The sequence below is a fragment of the Excalfactoria chinensis genome, chromosome 1 (assembly GCF_039878825.1).
Source record: "Excalfactoria chinensis isolate bCotChi1 chromosome 1, bCotChi1.hap2, whole genome shotgun sequence".
NCBI lineage: Eukaryota > Metazoa > Chordata > Aves > Galliformes > Phasianidae > Excalfactoria > Excalfactoria chinensis.
Genome location: NC_092825.1, coordinates 130,319,175 through 130,334,102, shown reverse-complemented (window position 1 = coordinate 130,334,102; position 14,928 = coordinate 130,319,175). Strand labels below are relative to the sequence as shown.

General features: G+C 36.0%; 1 protein-coding gene across 3 annotated transcripts in view; it reads left to right on the top strand.

Moving 5' to 3' along the window:
- ATP11A (ATPase phospholipid transporting 11A) overlaps positions 1–14,928 on the top strand; it is a 115,855-nt gene that overhangs the window by 89,344 nt on the left and 11,583 nt on the right. For 2 of the 3 annotated variants that reach the window (XM_072344316.1, XM_072344325.1), the window contains exons 18-27: positions 546–727; positions 1,122–1,373; positions 3,824–3,998; positions 4,699–4,801; positions 5,346–5,491; positions 6,487–6,546; positions 7,329–7,456; positions 9,350–9,485; positions 14,294–14,359; positions 14,639–14,742. In XM_072344316.1, coding sequence (XP_072200417.1) covers positions 546–727; positions 1,122–1,373; positions 3,824–3,998; positions 4,699–4,801; positions 5,346–5,491; positions 6,487–6,546; positions 7,329–7,456; positions 9,350–9,485; positions 14,294–14,359; positions 14,639–14,742 — 1,352 coding nt within the window. Of the gene's footprint in view, positions 1–545; positions 728–1,121; positions 1,374–3,823; positions 3,999–4,698; positions 4,802–5,345; positions 5,492–6,486; positions 6,547–7,328; positions 7,457–9,349; positions 9,486–10,068; positions 10,093–14,293; positions 14,360–14,638; positions 14,743–14,928 lie in introns of all 3 variants that reach the window. The other variant, XM_072344307.1, reaches the window with a different exon arrangement.

The following is a 14,928-nucleotide window of genomic DNA, read 5'->3' as shown; positions in this document are numbered from 1 at the left end:
TTGCATATCCAGAAGTTTGATCTGGTCTGAAACACCCACAGCTGAATTCTAGTTTTCACATGACTGCAATGACACAGTTGGGTTTTCACTTTCAGCCCTTACTGTGATGTGTTGTTCCTGTCCTTGTCCCTATTCCTGCCGTATCACAGCATCAAAATCAGATTCTGCACAGCTACTATTTATATCATTATTTCTTCTGACTCATCCTGCCCCTTATAAAAATAGGAAAGGAAAGCTTCAGTGTGGCTGTCTTTTCCCTGGTAATCCCATTCATTCAGTTGGATGGCTGAGCTGTTTCTCGTCTAGAAGACTGAAGTTCGTTCCTCAGGTTGTAACTGTTTCCAGGGCAGAACAGAATCAAGCTGACCCTTGTTTTCTAGTCTGTGTTATCCTATACTCACTTTACTATAAAAGTAAGCGGTTGAACTCTTCACGTTAATAGTAAAATCATTCAGATTTTTCAAATATTGCAGTGTAAACAGCAGCAAGAAATCTAGGAAGAGATTTATGAAGTGCATATTGTTTCTTCTGATTACATTGTTTAGGAGGGACTGCGAACACTGTGTGTTGCATATAAAAAGCTTACAGCGGAAGAGTATAGCAATGCACAGAAGATGCTCCAGAATGCAAAGTTGGCCCTCCAAGACCGAGAAAAGAAATTGGCAGAAGTGTATGAGAAGATAGAAAGAGATTTTATTTTACTTGGTGCTACAGCTGTTGAAGATCGGTTAGTACACTTACATTGTGTTTAGAGATGTTTCCTTAGTCCAGTGTTTATAAATAAGGAAATGCCTGCTAGTGGAAATTGTGGAAAGCTCTCTTGTAGTTCTTTTTCTGTATTAGAGATACGCCTCTCTGTTTGAATGAAATTTATGCCTTTATCTTATTAGACATGGTAACTTTATAATTATTTAATTTAGTAAGAAAAGGTGAGCGTACAAAGATCAAAATAAATCACTGATAATGTTCTGCTCCCTTAAGCATTTTTAGATTCACACCTTGGGGAAAATTCTTGGATCTGATATCTTTTATTGAATACTTTTATTATTTGGGAATGAAAAGCTCTCTGTTTCCCGTTTCAATATAATCCATGAATATCTGTTGTCCATTGACTTCCACAGGCTACAAGAAAAAGCTGCTGACACAATTGAAGCACTCCAGAAAGCTGGAATTAAAGTTTGGGTTCTAACAGGAGACAAAATGGAGACTGCTGCAGCTACTTGCTATGCTTGCAAGCTGTTCCGGAGAAATACACAAATACTTGAGCTAACTACAAAGAAAATTGAGGAGCAGAGTTTACATGATGTGCTTTTTGACCTAAGCAAAACTGTCCTAAGACACAGTGGCAGCTTAACCAGGGACAGCTTGTCAGGGTAAGAAAAGAGGTGAATTTTCAAACCATGAATAAATTTCTGTGCATTTTATAAATAATTAAATTGCCAATAACTTAAGACAGGCAATATACTGTTTCAGTTTCTGTTAGTGTGAATTAGTGTGCAGTAACTAAGTTTATATAGATTTAATTTTTTACAGCCATGGTTGACTATCTCATTACTGGTACTGCCTTACTGCTTAAAATACTGCAGAAATACTGATTATTGGTAAAACTGATAACACACTGTTTCTAACTTTTAAAAAGGAAGCAGGCATGATTTATTTCTGTAATCAGAAATACCAGATGATACGACTTTCTTGATAAAACCAAGTCCAAAATGAGCTATGCTTTGTTGACCCTACTGCACAATTTCAAGGGAAGATTCTGCTGTATTTACAGACAGGTGACAGGCACCAGTACCTACTGTTCTTTGTGCATCAAAATACTTAAAATGCAATAAATAAAAAGGTAAATTGTACAGAAGACATCAAGTTCTCTGTTTTTTGAATGCCAAATGAAGGAGAGGAATTGTGTGCAGAAATGATATTATAGAATCATAGAATTACAAGGTTGGAAAGCACCTACAAGATTATCTAGTCCAACCGTCCTCCCTTCACCATACCTACAGAAAACCCCTAAACCATATCTCCTAGCTTCATATCTAGATGCCTCTTGAACACTGCCAGGGATGACAACTCCACCACCTTCCTGGGTGGAGCATGAAAGAAGATAGAAAGTGGCATTAAAAAGCAAAAACACTGATATAACATGAAGTAAGTTAGGCTACTTGAAGCTAGCTAGCAAATGCACTTTAAATAGTCTTTTATGAAACCTCTTTTCGTATCCTTTAAGTACATAGAAATTAGACTCAAAAGCATCCATATCATCATGAAAAGTTTTTATTGGCCTTTGAGATGAAATGGTATGTATTTGCTTTGTTTTTAATATGGAACCAGTTAGCAAGTTCATTTTATATGCATTTGAATAATAGTAAATTTGTAGTAAAGGAGCAACAAGTTAGTATGTGTTGTGATACTTCAGCAGAGAGGTTATAAAACTCTGAGACTCATGGCTTGAAAGTCAGGACCAGAATATTTGTGTATTCGGTTAAATATTTCTCTTACATTTCATATTTAAAAATAACTTACTGATTATCTCTGTATCATCCGTTCCACTTTCCGCTTACATTCTGCAAGTTTTACAAGTTACATTTAAGCGCCTTTAACTTCTTGTGCAATATCAATTTGGCATACATAAAAACCTCATCAGAATCTCCTGTTTGGCTCCAGAGACGGAGAATGTGCAAAGATATTAATAGCAAGATTTTACATAGGTGTTCAAATTCAAGTTGAAGACCTTTCTCTGTAATATGTCCAACAATCAGCACATTGTCTAGACTTTAAAGTAATGTATTTTTATTAGATATTATGTTAAACTGATGGTGTTGCCCTGTTTGTTCCAATAGTAACAAAGTGCTTGAAAATATCTGTGACCTATTTTTAAAATATAGTTTTCAGTACTTTACATTGTTTGTCAAAAATAGCTTATGTTTTAGTAGGAAAGGTGGAGTTGCTTAAAATATGTTAAAGACTATAAATAGATGTTGTTTTTTCATTGGTCATGGTGAAATCATATGTTGAAAACCCACGTAGAGTAGTATTACCTTGCAGCACTGAAACTGGAGCACAAATAAAAGGGAGTGTATGTTTGTATAGCACTCACTGGTGGGCTTGAGCCTGAGGCTACTATGTAATTTTGGCAAGTGAAAGGGAGCTCTGAAATAATGCTTATGCAGAAGTCTGTATTGCAGCACTCTGGGTACAGCATCTCCCCCTGTTGTTCAGCATATTTTTCTGTGCTAAACTGTACTTCATGCAACTGTGGCTACACTTCTAGCAGTGCCCAAGTTGGCTACCTTAAAGTTTACCCAGGTCACTGTACTAAATGCAAAGCATTTATCCTGTAAATGAAAACAGTGGCATTAACTCTTCAGGTCAGCTCTACAGTGTGGCTCTTTAAACGCAAACCTTTGAAAAACAGTGCTGTTTTCCTAATCAAAATAAATTTTGGAGCACCTGAAACCTTTCTTTTTAACTTTCTTCCCTGTCTTATGGAATACTGATGTTCTCTCTGCAATTCAGTTTACCTTACAGCAATTCATGAAGCCTTTTTCAGACCAACTCACATTCACTGTTGAAGTCACTGAGGTTTCACATTGCTGTAATCAAATGGGGGAAGCACCGAATGCGTTCAACATAAGCTCGTATTGTAAAATGTCATAAATACCAGTCCTATACAAGGAATTTCATTTCAAAATGTATTAACTATGGACTATTCTCTACTCATTATTTTTTCATTAGTTAATTTTCACAAAATAACTGTTGCCAAAACTAAAATATGTCTGAGAATTTTACAGTGACTCTTAGTTTATATTTTATCCCCAAACAGACTTTCTACTGATATGCAAGATTATGGTTTAATTATTGATGGAGCAGCATTGTCATTAATAATGAAACCAAGACAAGATGGGAGCTCTGGTAACTACAGGGAGCTCTTTCTTGAAATTTGCAGGAACTGCAGTGCAGTGTTATGCTGTCGAATGGCACCTTTGCAAAAAGCACAGGTTCGTATTTCTTCTCCGGTGTAACATATGTAGGTAAATATTGAAAGTTAAAACTCTGTACGGTTTATAATGACTTGAAATGTTAACATTTACATTAGTATCCACTAAAATGGAAAAACAAGTAAAAAATAACAAAAAAAAAGTGCAAGGGAAATTTCTACGGGCAAGCAATTTGGATTATATTATGCTAAAATGGCACCCAACTGCATGCCTGCATTTGATTTATGTACATATTGTGCAAATTTTATTGTTGGTACACGCTGATAAGTGGACATATTTAATGAATGGAACTAATTTTGTCCTCCAAACGTAACAAGCCTTGAATAGTCCACTAACTGTTGATAATACAAGGACATGGGATATTTGCATTGTGGAGTGATACTAATTTTTTAATTTAATATAAATAGGAAGCCACAAAGGAAGAATCTAGTTAGAAAAATGTGTGTTATATAATTAAGTACTTGCAGACTATTGAATAATGATTTTTATCTTTTTTTTTTTGTCATGTTTGTAGGAAAAAATTTTAATACAAAGACCATCATCCTATGATCTTAATGCCTAGTTGTTGGATTGGATAATAGTGCCTTTATGTCCTTTTAGAGGGTTTCTTACTTAGCTGCATTGGTCAATTTTATTTAACTGTATGCACTCGCAGAATTACCAACCCAGACGAGAGTTTTTAACACTAATTTCTTTCCAGATTGTAAAACTGATTAAGCTGTCAAAGGAGCACCCTATTACATTAGCTATTGGTGATGGAGCCAATGATGTCAGTATGATTCTAGAAGCACATGTTGGTATAGGTAAGTGTGCTTTATAGAAAAAAAAACAAACAACCTTCTTAAAAATAGGTGATCTCAATCAGATTCTGGCTTTTATAGACCACTTTTAGTACATTTACCATGGGAATTTGTATTGGTTGTTAATATACAGATGGTAGCAAATGTACAGAAGGAATAAGTAAAGGAAAACTCACCAGTGGTGGTGCCTTGGCTGAAGAAGCTGGGGCAGTCCTCACTGGTGAGCAATCTCCAAGAGATGCTGCTTCAGTGGGAGTCAGCCCTTAAATGAGGTCTCAGAGGGGATGGAGTCGAGCTCCACCCCTTCCGGGAGCACAGCTACATCACTCTCACCTGTGCTCCCACAGCTGACCCCCATACTTGCCTCAGCTGATTAATCAGAGGTTCAGGCTGTGATTACCAATCTCCCATACAGAATTGTATGAGGTACACTAGTGATTTCATAGAATATCTATGTCATAGCATTATTTTTCAGTTTCTCAAACAATTGTGTCTTTCAAATAGCTCTTCCATTATTAAACAGCCCCATCTTTTTTTTTTATTAAAGGAATCATTGGCAAAGAAGGTCGTCAAGCAGCAAGAAACAGTGACTATGCAATACCTAAGTTTAAGCATTTGAAAAAAATGTTGCTTGTTCATGGGCATTTCTATTATGTTAGGATATCTGAACTTGTGCAATACTTCTTTTATAAGGTAGGAGAATGCTGATTGGAGTTACCTCAATTTCAAAATTCCATTTGGTGGTATCAGTATATATTATATATAATGTATGTCTGTAATATATGGTGTGGTGCATGTAGTAGTCAATGGTACAAGAAAAGCAGTAATTTGATAAAGAGATTTTTCTGACAACTACAAAGTAGAAATAGGATTATTGTTGTTAACCAGGTCAGTAAAGGGAAAATCTTTTATATAAATGTATGCTGTAATCTATGGTATGATTCAGTGTGAAACTTGCCTTTCTCTCTCACAAATTCAAACACAGACTGTTCTTTATATTTTCATTAACTTCTGGATTTTCTCTACAGTGCCTTTTTAAATCAAGTTGCAAGCAGTACCTGAGAGCTTAGTAAAACTAAACTTATATTAGTTTCTAAATTCATTGGACTAGTGTGGGTGGAGGGAATTTATAATTTGCATCCTCTCTTTTAGACAGTTTTATTAGGTCTAAATGTTGGAATCCAGTCAAAGTTCTTTCGGTAAGCAGTGGAACATTATAGGAAGTAACCATCACAGGGTTATTCAAGGTGTTATTGTTTGACTGAATGTATAGCTAGGGGAGGATGAAGTTTAGGGTCTCAGGTAGAAACATCTTAACGACCACCTCACTGGAAGATAAGCAGAAGATAAGCATCCTTCCTTGCCACAGTTTGTGTCCTTCTGTGGATTGTGGGTTTTTTTTTCCCTTCCCTTGAGTGAGCTGTGCTCCTGGATCACAAATTCATTGCCCTTGGATTTTGGAACTGCAGTCCTATAGATGTTCTGTCAGAATATTTTAAGTATTTTCCTTAGCAGTACTACTGGTGAGATGGCATTGGTATATAATGTATACAGTTCCTTCTATTGTTCCTGCAGTGTTTACTGCATTTCTAACTTAATATTATAAAACCGTAATATGAGTAGCTTTAACACTGTACAGCGTATGTATTAGTGCTTGTATTTCACTTCTGTGTCATTTTATTTTTCAGAATGTCTGCTTCATTTTTCCTCAGTTTTTATATCAGTTCTTCTGTGGGTTTTCACAACAGGTCAGTTATTTGTTTTTCCTCACTGCCAAATTTTCTCTGTGTCATTTTTTAAACAAATGGAGCCTTTGAAACTGTGCCTGTCCAGGTGATAACATTTCTAGGTTAGTTTGCGTTCTGTACAAAGATTAGCATTACTTCTGCTTTGTATGATTTTTTTAGTGGCAGTTGAAATTATGGAAATTAACATGATGAATTATCATAAAAACAATGTTATTTTCAAAGTAATAAAAAAGACAAGAAAACAAAGACATTGCAAGTGTTTGTTATTGAAGCATTTGTTGATGAAAATCAGGTAAGATTTCCTGTTCTTAAGTAGAGAGTACAATTCTGAAGTAAAAAGGGGTGCATGACAGCAGTTTTTAAGGCATAAAAGACCACCAAGTAGGTTTTGCATAATTAAGGAGCCCTTATAAGGGGTTAATGTAATAAGTTTAAGTTCTAGTTACAGCAGTCATCCATACATGGAAAAATATTTCAGAGAGGTGAAGAAACAACGATAATATTGGGCTATTTCTTTGTACAGCTCATTTCAGTCACCTGCAGCTGAGGAATCTCTGGAACACTTCCCCCCTCTTTTAGTTGATCTTTTCTCCTCCAGATGAATGGAGTACAAGAGCACAGTTATGTCTTAGATCAGTAAGCAGCTGTTTTGGAGTGTTTGCCTCCTTTGTTAGGGGTTTTATTTATGTTTTCTGAAGAAGTGGACTCATGCATTTTAAATGAAGTGCAGTGCAGTGGATTGTTTTAAAATTATAACTCATTGTGTTCTTTTTCATCTACAGCCTTTGTATGATACTGCGTATCTAACACTGTACAATATCAGCTTCACTTCCCTTCCTATCCTCTTGTACAGTTTAATGGAACAACATGTCAGTGCAGACACACTCAAGAGAGAGCCTTCCCTGTACAGGTAAACTTAATACATTAGTCCCCTAAGTTTGTTTAGTTGTGGAATCTTTCCGTGTTATAACTGAAGTCTTTAGGATTTCTGTACCACGAGACAAAATAAAGCATCACTTACACTGCAAGATAGGTGTTGAAAACCACATGTCATGTAAACTGTTGCAGCACACATGTATTTTAACATGAATATTTACATACTCCAAGTCACTCCATTCACTTGCTATCTTAGTGAGAGCATAATAGAAATTATTGTTCCACAAATCAAATTACAATTAAATATGGTTCTGTTTATTTCTTCCAACTATGAGGAATAGATTTTTTAATAATAAAGAGGAGTCATAGCATATACATCTTTGTACTATTCTGAAAGAACTGAGTGCTAGTGTATTGTATCATAGGTTATATTCTGTGTTGTGTCCGAGACAGTCCTCTGAATATTGTTTACTCCCTTCTGGGCATTAAAACTGACTGTTTTAGATTCTTAGCCACTTGAAATGCACTCCCTGCCAATAAAATGTGTGTAATTATCTGAATCTTCCAGAAATGCTGCCAGTTTATATTCTTGTGGCCGTTAAACCAGTATTTTAGAGCTTTTAGAGAGTGGTAACAGTAGGTAATCAAAGTGCAAGCATTTCTGGAGAAAAGTAATAGACGTCCAAAAGGTCATAAGTGCATTAATACTGTTTAGCTGTGAAATACAAGAGGAATACATGATACTGCAGTTAAAACCAAAATCCCCAATTCTTCTTTTCTCTTTTATATTTTAAATGATCTGAATTTAGAAATGGTCATTCAGAAGATCTTTCATTTTGTTTTTTGAGGTTTTTTGACCAGGTTATCTGGTCAAAAGCACTGTTTCTTGATATCTTAGAGTCTATGGCCAAGCTGTTTTGGGCATAGTACAGTTGTTTGGGCCGGATAAGGCTAGGGTCAGCCATATGTGGTTCCAGAACATATATTTCACAGAATCACAGAATGGCCCGGGTTGGAAGGGACGGTTGGACTAGATGATCTTGTAGGTGATTTCCAACCTTGTGATTCTATGATTCTATGACCTCAAGTATCATGAATCTCCAAGTCCCCTGCCACATTTCTAATCTACTGGGCTATCATACATACAAATGAATTTATCTAGTTATCAGATATGGTTTTTAAGCATATATAGTGGAAATAATGGTTAATAGTATTGCTAGCTGCTATGTGAAATGCCTGTAATTCTGGGTTTCCACGTATCTCTTTTATTTATATATCAGAACTATGCTCTAATGTGTCTTATGGTAAATGGCAAGTTGACATATAGTCTTTCATTGTGCAAGAACTAATTTGTACTATTAAATTTTTCTACAGTAATAAAATAAACAGCAGTGAACAGTTCTATTTTTGCCCAATTCATATAATTTTCATGGGAAAACATCTGAGAAATGCAATTTGACCTGAAGTTTCACTCTAACTGCAAAATCATTCTTTTGCACGTTCCACATAAAATTAGTATTTTGTTTTGTTGCAACGTTCTGTGTAAAAGTACCCAATGGGAAACAAATCAGAGTCTCCAAAGTCCTCCAGTGCAGTTCAGGCTGGATTGTTATATGCACAACAGATACTGTAAAAAAATAAATAAATGGAACAGTAAATGGGTGCAGCCCAGGAGGGCTTACCACACAGTGGGAATAAGCAGACTACTGGCAGGAGTTAGAAGGGTCCAGTAAAAAATGGATTAAATAATTAAAGAGAAGATATTCAGGAAGGATTCGGATGTGGAGTGGTAGGCAGTTGTCATATAGAGAGGTGATCGTTTTCATGCGATCTCTCATAGTTTTTTGAAAGAAAAACGATTTTGATATAATTTGTGTGAGCTTTTAATGACATTCTAATGTGAATGCATATATCTTGTTTTGCACAGAGACGTTGCCAAGAATGCTTTGTTGCGCTGGCGTGCATTTATTTATTGGACATTCCTAGGAGTGTTTGATGCTGTGGTATTTTTCTTTGGTGCCTATTTCTTGTTTGACAACACAATTGTGACCAGCAATGGACAGGTTAGTGTTGGATTTGGTCAATCAATAACAGGTAATTTTTTAACATCAAGTGTGTTCTGTCATCGTGAACAAGTCTTAATCGTTCCCTTTAAGATTTCCCACACAGATGACAGCTGTTTTATGAATTATGACCGGTTACCTGTTTAACCAAATCTGTATTATTTAATGGGAATCCTGTATGTTGGTAAATGGAAGCATAGGACTAGATGCAGCTTAGGAAAAATATGTATCATAAAGTTGAAGAATTTCTTCAGAATTTACATAGTAACCTTTCTTTATGGTTATGCTTATGCTTAACGCTTGTCTGATGAATATCTGATTAATGTGTCAAATGACTCTTGGTAGAGCAGTTATGAAGGATCAGAAAAGAACTTAGCTATACCAGGCTTTTAAATATTTTAATTGATTTTTGCTTAGTGGCAGTTTAAAATAATCTCTCTGTACGTGCTTTGCTGTCACATGAATTCAAGTTTTAAGAACTTTTTTGCATTTTATTTATTTTACTCATTGATATGTTGGTCTATTTTATTTGTGTGCTTTTTTTTTTTTTCTTTTTGCTACTTGCTTCTCTTCCTATCCTCAGCTAATGACAACCAACACTCACATGGTAAGACTACTGTGGATTTGTCATGATACCCATTTCTTTCACTGTTCTTTAATTAAACTGTTAATTAAAGAGCAGTTCACTATTTCCTCTAACTTTTACAGTGTTACTTAAATAGAAATGCTCTTTTTATCACTACTTTGTCAATATTTAAAATACGAAGAAATTCTATAGAGTACAAGGTGTATCGAAGTATATGAGACATAGTGAAGAGCCAAGAACTTTCAAAAATAAGTCGGCATTTTGCTTCCTTGCATTTTGTTATTTTCTTCTATACTTTAATGCAGCCTATATTTTGTTGCTGACTCTCTTCTGTAGGAAATTCATTTCAGTTTCTGCTGTAAAATGTTTGAACTGTTTTAGAAAAGACCCTCAAAGTGAGAGAGAAGATAAACAGCACGATTTATTTGCCTGCGTACGACATACACATTTGCTAGGATAGCAGTGTTCAAATTCCACTAAATAACATCTTTGTGGCATTTATCAATGAGTGGGGGAACATCTGTTAAGGAAGACAGCTCTTGTAAAGACTGGATGGCTTTCCGTTAGGCATAGCTGTACCCTGCAGCACTTCTTTTTCTGATCCCATTATGTTTAGTTAGATGTTCAAACCTGTATCAGCTTGTACTTATAGTCCTGAAAATTAGTCTTCTCACGTGTACGCAATTTTGTAAGTGGTCTTTGTTCCAAATGTTCTGGTAGGGTTTCTTTTTGGACTTATAATCTATTTCTGTTGTGTGTACTAAACCAAGTTCTTCTCAGTGAAGAAGCATTAGCACTTAATTGCAGATTTTCAGTGTGTGTGTCTAGAACTGTTTCCCCATATTCATATTTGATGGTAAAATGAATTGCTTGATGAGAGTTTCTGACTCCTAAGCATCAGAGTGGATTAGAAAATTTGATACCATTCAGCATGCTTGTTTGTGTGCGTAAAATGTACAGATTTTCAGCTGTAGTTTTAGATTTAAAGGCTCCAATATTTTAGTGTTCAGGAATAGCCAGAGATGCTGTGTGAGTTTGTACATACATGAGTGCTAGTTGATGGTTATTTCCGAGCATTTAAATTGCACTCATGTCTGGAAGATGTCAGTACAGCGCTGGAAGATTTGGAATGTTTAAATGCAATCGTGTGTTATTATGAAACTGGCAAAGGAAGTAAATGTGAAAGAGAATAAAAGGAGCAGAAAACGTTAATATCATAAACGATACCAGATGATTCAAGTTGGATTCCAAAGTGTTAAAATGGTTTCCGAAACAAAAAAAAAAAATAAAAAAATCTGTCTTCTTTCCTTCCAAAAGTGAATTACATCATTTTTGCAAAGCTAGTAAAAGAGTTCATGTCTTTTACTGGAATTGCCCCCAATATCACAGTAAAATTTAAACGTTCCTCAGTTTGCTTCCAAATGTCATTCCTTTAGAATGTTTCTCAATAAAAGCGTGTCTGAAATTGTTTGTATTCTGTATAGTGATGTTGCTGGAGTACTGTAAAGTGTACTTTCAATCACCAAAATTGACTCCATAAATGCGTGCTTCGGTTATTTCCTGGTAAACAAAACTAAGATGCCAAAGATTTCTCTCTTTCTTAGCTTGTGACAATACTTTTTGTATGAAGTTCCAATTTGGATATAGCATTGCTGGTGTTGCAGAACCATATAGCCAGAGAACAACTACACAAGGAAAGAAAGAAGAAAAGAAGGCACTGTAGCAGTGATTGCAAATTGTGAATGTCATCTTAGTTTTACTCGTATAAAAATACTTGCTGTGTGACTTTTTTTCCTTCATTTTATTGTTTGATGTAGATGGGTTTAAATATAATTGTTAAATTGGGTTCAGAGATAGATAGGAGAAACTAAGTTAAAGGGATTAACAGAATGGGAAAAAAAAACAACAACAAAACAGGAAGAGAGATGAGTGACGAACTGGAATGTGGAAGATACAACAAATGCAATTGCAGAAGGAGAGGGGGGTCTTGGATACTTGGATAGACTGGGAGCGGAGCACACAAGGTATTTGTTAATATACTGCACATTAACAGACTTACAAAAGAATGATTGACAACCTGAAGCCACAAATAGTATCTGAGATATATTCAGTGCTGAAAATGCTGTCATTTTGGGAGCTCATTTTTTTCCACACATTGCTCTGCTTACTTTTCCTCTGTGCCAAATTAGCAGACTGTTGGTATCTGCTATCCCTGTGCTATGGCCTCATTTCCTTAGCCAAAAGCATGGGTAGATGAGGTGTTAGGTTGTCGCCAGGTGCTTCCCATGTAGCCTTATGAACAGACAAAGAAGGCTTTCCCGTTATTTTCCTAATCTATCAGCTTTTACTGGAAATATGGACACATCTGTTCATTGCGCAGAAACTTGGTCTGACGCAATGCAATCCAAGAGATGCCAGATACAGCATGAGAGTATTGTAAAGTTTAACTGCAAGAGAAATCCAGTAAATGTTGGCATAATTTCAGTTTCCTGTAACAGATTCCTGCCTGGTATTAGCTCCACATATATTTTTAGGGCACACATAACTATCTAACATGGACATGACCCTACCAAAACATTGTATTAGATATCTTAGTAAAACTCAGTTCAAAATACTGAAGGTTTTTTACTCCGTACTCTTGGTTGCACATTCAGTAACTTTGAAGTAATTAAGTGGTTGTTCGGGATAATGAATATTTAGATCAGTTTTGTGCTTATTTTTTAAACAATTTTTTGTCCCCACTGGATCAGATCATCTCAGCCACGTTTCCTACAGATTTATGTCATATTGCTGGCTGTGATGTCCATTCAGAGTTTTTCCCAAGGCAGGACATTTGTATGATTGTTTGCCATATCATCTGATATTTAGTGAGCTCATATATAATATATAATAATGTCGTTGGGAAGGGACCCAGTGCAGCTCCCTGCTTGATGAGGCACTAATTAGAATCAAGCTGCTAAAAGGTCTTGTCCATTCTTTTTCAAGTTTTCAGTATTCCTCAGGATGGAGATTTCATAATCTTCCTGGGCAGGCTGTTCTAATGTTTTTCTGCCTTCATGCTGAAAACGATGCTCCTAAGCAGGACTTTTCTTGTTACTGCAGAGAGGACAGTTACGTCCTGATTAGACAGGAAGAATCACTTCCCTTTACCTGCTAATAGCATCCTAGTCAATATTTTATGAGGTTGGCCTTTACCCCTGCAACAGCACACTCGGCTCAGCTTCAACTTATTCACCCCAGCAAAGTCTCTTAAGTCCTTTCCAGTAAAGTTGCTTTCCAGACAGTTGGCCTGAGCCTGCCTTGGTGCATAGAGTTATTCTGTTCCTGGTGCAGAATCCTGCATTGCTGAATTCTTTGAGATCAGTCAGCCCATTTCACCAAGCAACCGAGGTTCATCTGAATAGATTCCCTACTTTCAGGTGTATCAGCTGCTTCTCAATTGGATATCATTTACAAATTTGTTGAGGGTATGTTATACTCCATTGCTCAGACTGTTCCTGAAGTTAAACAGTTTTGGTCTCTGTGACAGCTCCTGAAGAACATCACCATTAGCTGTCCTCCAGTTACTTCATACTGCTGCTGACGTCTCTTTTGAGTCTGGTTGTCCAGCCAGTTTTCTGTTCATACAGCCTCACAAATATTCACTCTTACTGCTCCTCCAACCAACTGCCTGGCCAGTCATTTTTCTCACAGAAAGCAATCAGGTTGATCAGGTGTGATTTGTTCATGGTAAATCGTGCTGAATATTCACATTTATTTTTAATTTATTTTTAGTACTTTACATGCATGGAATGGATTGTAACAATACATTATCTTCACAGGGATCGAGGTGACTCTGACAAGCATGTAATGTCCCAGGTCCTCCTTCTTGCCTTCATGTTATAGGTGGGCTTTTGGGCCTTTTTCCAGTACTCCTTTTCCTCCCCCTATCACAGGAATTTTTCATGGACTATAGAGTAGCTTTGCAGTCATGGGCCAGCTCTTTCAGCACATTTGGGCAAATCCTATACAGACTTGTGAAATATAAAGTATGTATACATGAGGGCAAGAAAACAGAACAATTTTCATTGGGTAGGTCATCTAAGAATTCAGTGTTGCTTAATTGTCAATTCCAGGTATCGTTGTAGTAGTAAGACATAGCTTTAAGATGTTTATTCTGGACACTTCATGAAGCAATGAAAGATATTACCTATTGTAACTGCCTCGGACCACTTCTTTTTAGATGTTTGGAAATTGGACCTTTGGGACACTGGTGTTCACTGTGCTTGTATTTACGGTTACACTGAAGGTAAGATAACGCTATATTTTATCCACTGAAACTTTCTTAGAGCATATTTTCTCATACAACCGTACATTGTAGGGTATTAGTTTAAGTACAGTTATTGCAATCTATGGCTTCTTCATAGTGCTCAAAATTAAAAATAAATAAATAAATAAATTCCAGCTAGTTCTGTGTAGAATTCTTATCTTTTTTTTTTTTTCAAAAGATGTCATTTTAGTTTGACTTTCACAGAGAATTGTTGCTTCTGAATAGTAGGAACACAATATAATGTATTGTTCTTTTCAGCTTGCACTAGATACGCACTATTGGACGTGGATAAATCACTTCATGATCTGGGGATCGCTGCTATTCTACATTGTCTTTTCTCTGCTCTGGGGAGGAATTATTTGGTATGAATCCTAGTATGAATTGTATTGCAAATGTTATTTCAGAAACAGAAACGTGTTACACATTTCATGTTTTTCCCCACAAAAAATTCAATTTAGCTTTTGTATATTGCAGAACTCCCAATTGCAGTCACATTTTAAATGCATCAGTAATCATAAATACAGATTGCCCAGCTCTTCTTTCACTGT